The 3,631-nt window shown below is 41.7% G+C and overlaps 1 protein-coding gene across 1 annotated transcript; it reads right to left on the reverse strand.

The window, feature by feature from the left end:
* Positions 1-587: 587 nt before the first annotated feature.
* LOC109176564 lies at positions 588-1,544 on the reverse strand. The gene is made up of 2 exons (XM_019326020.1): positions 1,310-1,544; positions 588-1,192 (listed from the first exon to the last, which is right to left on the reverse strand). The coding sequence occupies exons 1-2, from the start codon at positions 1,542-1,544 to the stop codon at positions 588-590; spliced, it is 840 nt and encodes a 279-aa protein (XP_019181565.1).
* Between the last annotated feature and the right edge of the window lie 2,087 nt (positions 1,545-3,631).

Raw genomic sequence — 3,631 nt, forward strand, 5'->3', positions numbered from 1 at the left:
TGTAGATGGTAGGACATATTGTGAAGAATGTAATCTTAAAGATTCGGTCCATACCTTCCAAAACAGATCCACTGATTATTTTTCCAAAACTGTCTTCTCAAACCGCGTTCAGCATTTTGGAAACATCTTCCTTTATCAGATCTTCAGTGTCAGTGCGTCTGTTGATGAACCTGATCAATCAGTCTTCTGTAATAACAAACAGACACCAAGCTAAACCCTATCTTAGATTGCCATAATAATATTGCCAATTATATGTTGGGGGTTTTTTGGAGAAAATTAAAACACTAACAAACTCCCCATTTGGCTATTATTAGGCAAAACAACTCGACTAAGATAAACCAATAAACTAGGGATAAAAAGGAAGATAACTGTTGCATAAAGGACATAAGTCTAAATTACAACCCATAATAGAAATAACACAACACACAAGTCGTGCTGGACAAAAACAAGTAACATTCTTCACAAAGCATGGGGCCATCATAAACACACGTCCAGACAGGGCCAGAAGATACGAACAGTTAACACACAAAAAACTCCCCCTGAGTTTAGGCACTCCCCCTTTTTGCCAAAGAAAGACAAAGGAACATTTAAGCATTCGGACCTTCACTGTCAGACATCACATTCTCAGCAGCAGCAGACTCAGTCAAGCTCAGACGAAGCAGAATAGTCGCAAGTTCAGTACGGGTTGCATTTAGTTGATTCGTGATAATGCCATTCACGGTTTCAAGCTCAGACACACGAGCCTTCAGACAGAGGGATAGCTGCACATCTCTAGCATGTGGCAAGTCTTCAACATTAGGACAAGCTTCAGATGATGATGGAGCAAGAACTGGTGTAACATCCCGGATATACTTGCCAATCAATAGTCGCGGATCAACAGTATAGAGCAGAGATGGAGTGATAATCTCGCTTGACATAGGTACCAAGCCCTGCGATGTCAGAATGCCATAAATGAGATTTGGATAAGGCAGTGTTACCTTCTGTTCCCTTAGATGAATGAGGATGAGAATATGATAGAATATCCATTTTCCCAGATCAATGCTCATCTTGGTGCCGATTCTGAACAGAAGCGCAGCCAGTTGCTTGCCGACAGTATGAAAGTGTGCAGATGGAAGCCAATTGTGCAGCGCAATACGGTGTAGGATAACATACTTAGAGGTGAACACCGAGCTTGACAAGGTGTCAGGATCACCTGTAGGCCATACTGGAGACTGACCACCAGTGAGAGTGCGTGCAACCAAATTCTAGTCCGTAATCTCTTCTTCATCAACAGCCTTCAAGCCATAGTAATCATTAATCATGTCTGTACCGAAAATGTACCACTTTCCTCTGATGAAAATCTGCATGCACTGGGTCCCCGTAAGGTTGTCAATTTCTTCATTCAGATTACAGTAAAACTTGTAGGTCAGCAGCTTCGAGTAGGGGCAAATTGAGGTTACAGTCTTCATGAGGCCAACCTCACTCAGTAAGGGTAAAACATCACAAACAGAATTTAATTGATTCTCATCAACTGATCGCTGAACAATGAGTTCGCGTCGCACCATAGTCGACCATTTGCCTTGAGCTGTAGCAGAAACAAACTATGGCTTGTAAATAGTGGTGTCAGGACTGTCAGAAGCAGCTTGAACATCAGGAGTGACACTCCTTCCTCTTGACCTTGTAGAAGCTTTCATTTTTCTGGTAGCAGTGGTGGAAACAGTCGCAAGGGCCTTATTCTTGACTGATGATCTCAGGGTTTTAAACACATGTTGCACAGGTGGGTCACTTTCAGCCTTAACCAACTTAGCTGATCTTCGTCTATTCTCTGGTTGAACAGAATCAAGATTGTCATCACCAGTTTCCACAGACACTTTTTCTGGAATACCTTTGCTCTTGGATTTCCTTGTCTCTCTAGCAGGAGAATGATCAGTAGGACTTGGAGAAGCCGAATTGCTTGTCTCAGACACTGGGGTAGATGAAGATGCAAGTAGCTTGGAAACATCCCTAATCTTGAATGTGGTGGAGTCTGGATGTGCTGTCTCTTCCACTGTAAGGGATCTAGTGGGACCAGACGATGGGGCTTGTGGACCATAAACCTCAGCTAGGATTTTCTCATCATCACTGTCTAGTTGCACAGAGGGATCATCAGGGTGGATAACTCTATATGGTTCAGGTACAGAAGCAGAGGGTAAACCCGCAAAATGTCGGATGTGATCAAGACTTTCAGCCAAGGTAGAGGATGTATAAACTGGAACTCCATTAGTCGAATCAGAGGGACAAGGACTTGTAGGTTTGACAGCTTCAAGTTCAATAGACAACTAGGAGAAACATCAACCGGTGACTTAGCAGCATCAGATACAGGCACAACAGAAATTTCAGATCGCGCAATATCAGCAGAGTAAACAACCAGACTCAAATTTTCTACCTTATCAGATTGTTGAACTTTTTCTTCAGACTCACTGTCAAGGGCAACTTTTGTAGACTCAATTTTTTAGGAGATAAACGATGAGGATCATCAGACACAGAGGATTTCGTAGACAGTAAAGCATTCTCATTATCAGATTGTGCAATAAACAGAGCAGACTCAATATCATTAGAAATTAAATCATCAGGCTTATCAGGAGAAATCTCAATAGGAGTTTCAGAAGTATTAGACCTGTTACGAAGAATCTCAATACGGTGTTTGGCTTCATCCTATGCAGCTTGAAGGTAGAGAGGTTGAGCTACTTCCCGTCGACACGAGACTTCTTCGGATTCCAGAGCCCTTTGGGCAAAATATTGGAGGAAAGCCCCAGCACGGTTTCCATCTTCAGGCTCAGGAATGGACGCAGGGCTAACATCATCACTCGCTTCTGAGTCCAACATCAAAAGGTCACTTGTATCATCGTCGGACCAGTCCGCATAGAACTCCGGGTAGTCTGAAATCACTGTGACTATGATTTTGTCACCGAGAGAAGAGTCAAGCTTCAACTTCGTTTTCATTGCAAGTTGGAGAAGAGTTTTTACATGCTTTATAGCTATTTTTGCTGAATGGAGTTTCCTTCCCAGCTTGATGATAATATTTCTCACTGCATAGTTGTGCGATTTGGGAATGAGAAGAGAGAAACCCTAGGTGGAGGATCAGAAAGCAAATAACAGAGAGCAAAGTAGTATTTAGGACTCTTCTTCCATCAAAATAAACTCGATCAAATATATAATCCCAAGGGTGATGAACACTATTTAATGCTGCTGTCAGAATGCATGCAGCTGATGTGATTGATGCAACGGTATAGCTCCTTTTTAGGGATTAAACGGAAGATTTGAATTTTGAAAAGGCGAATTAATTTTGGTAACCAAGGTTAAGATATTATCTTAACATAAACAGAAGAGAGATTAAAAAGGAAGTCAAAGATGTAATTTTGACCCGTGATTGAGACCACCATACACTCTCCTTCTGTATTACTATTCTGCCTTATTGATCAATCATGCAGATTCCCATAGCAGATCTGAGAATCTCAAACCGATTTGCGTCCAGAGGCTTAGTCAGTATGTCAGCCAATTGCTTATCTGTTTGAATATATTCCAACTCTATCTCCTTTGATTCTACTAAGTCTCTGATATAGTGATGTCTTATATCAATATGCTTCGTTCTGGAGTGTTGAACTGAGTTCTT

The sequence above is a fragment of the Ipomoea nil genome, unplaced genomic scaffold (assembly GCF_001879475.1).
Source record: "Ipomoea nil cultivar Tokyo-kokei standard unplaced genomic scaffold, Asagao_1.1 scaffold0711, whole genome shotgun sequence".
NCBI classification, from domain to species: Eukaryota; Viridiplantae; Streptophyta; class Magnoliopsida; order Solanales; family Convolvulaceae; genus Ipomoea; species Ipomoea nil.

Bases quoted from the DNA above. Each gene is read 5' to 3' on its own strand.
- LOC109176564 (XM_019326020.1), bottom strand. From the start codon at position 1,544: ATGGTGCGACGCGAACTCATTGTTCAGCGATCAGTTGATGAGAATCAA. The intron at 1,193-1,309 runs GTACAGACATGA...TATGGCCTACAG, and splicing joins AGGAAAGTGGTACATTTTCG to GTGATCCTGACACCTTGTCA.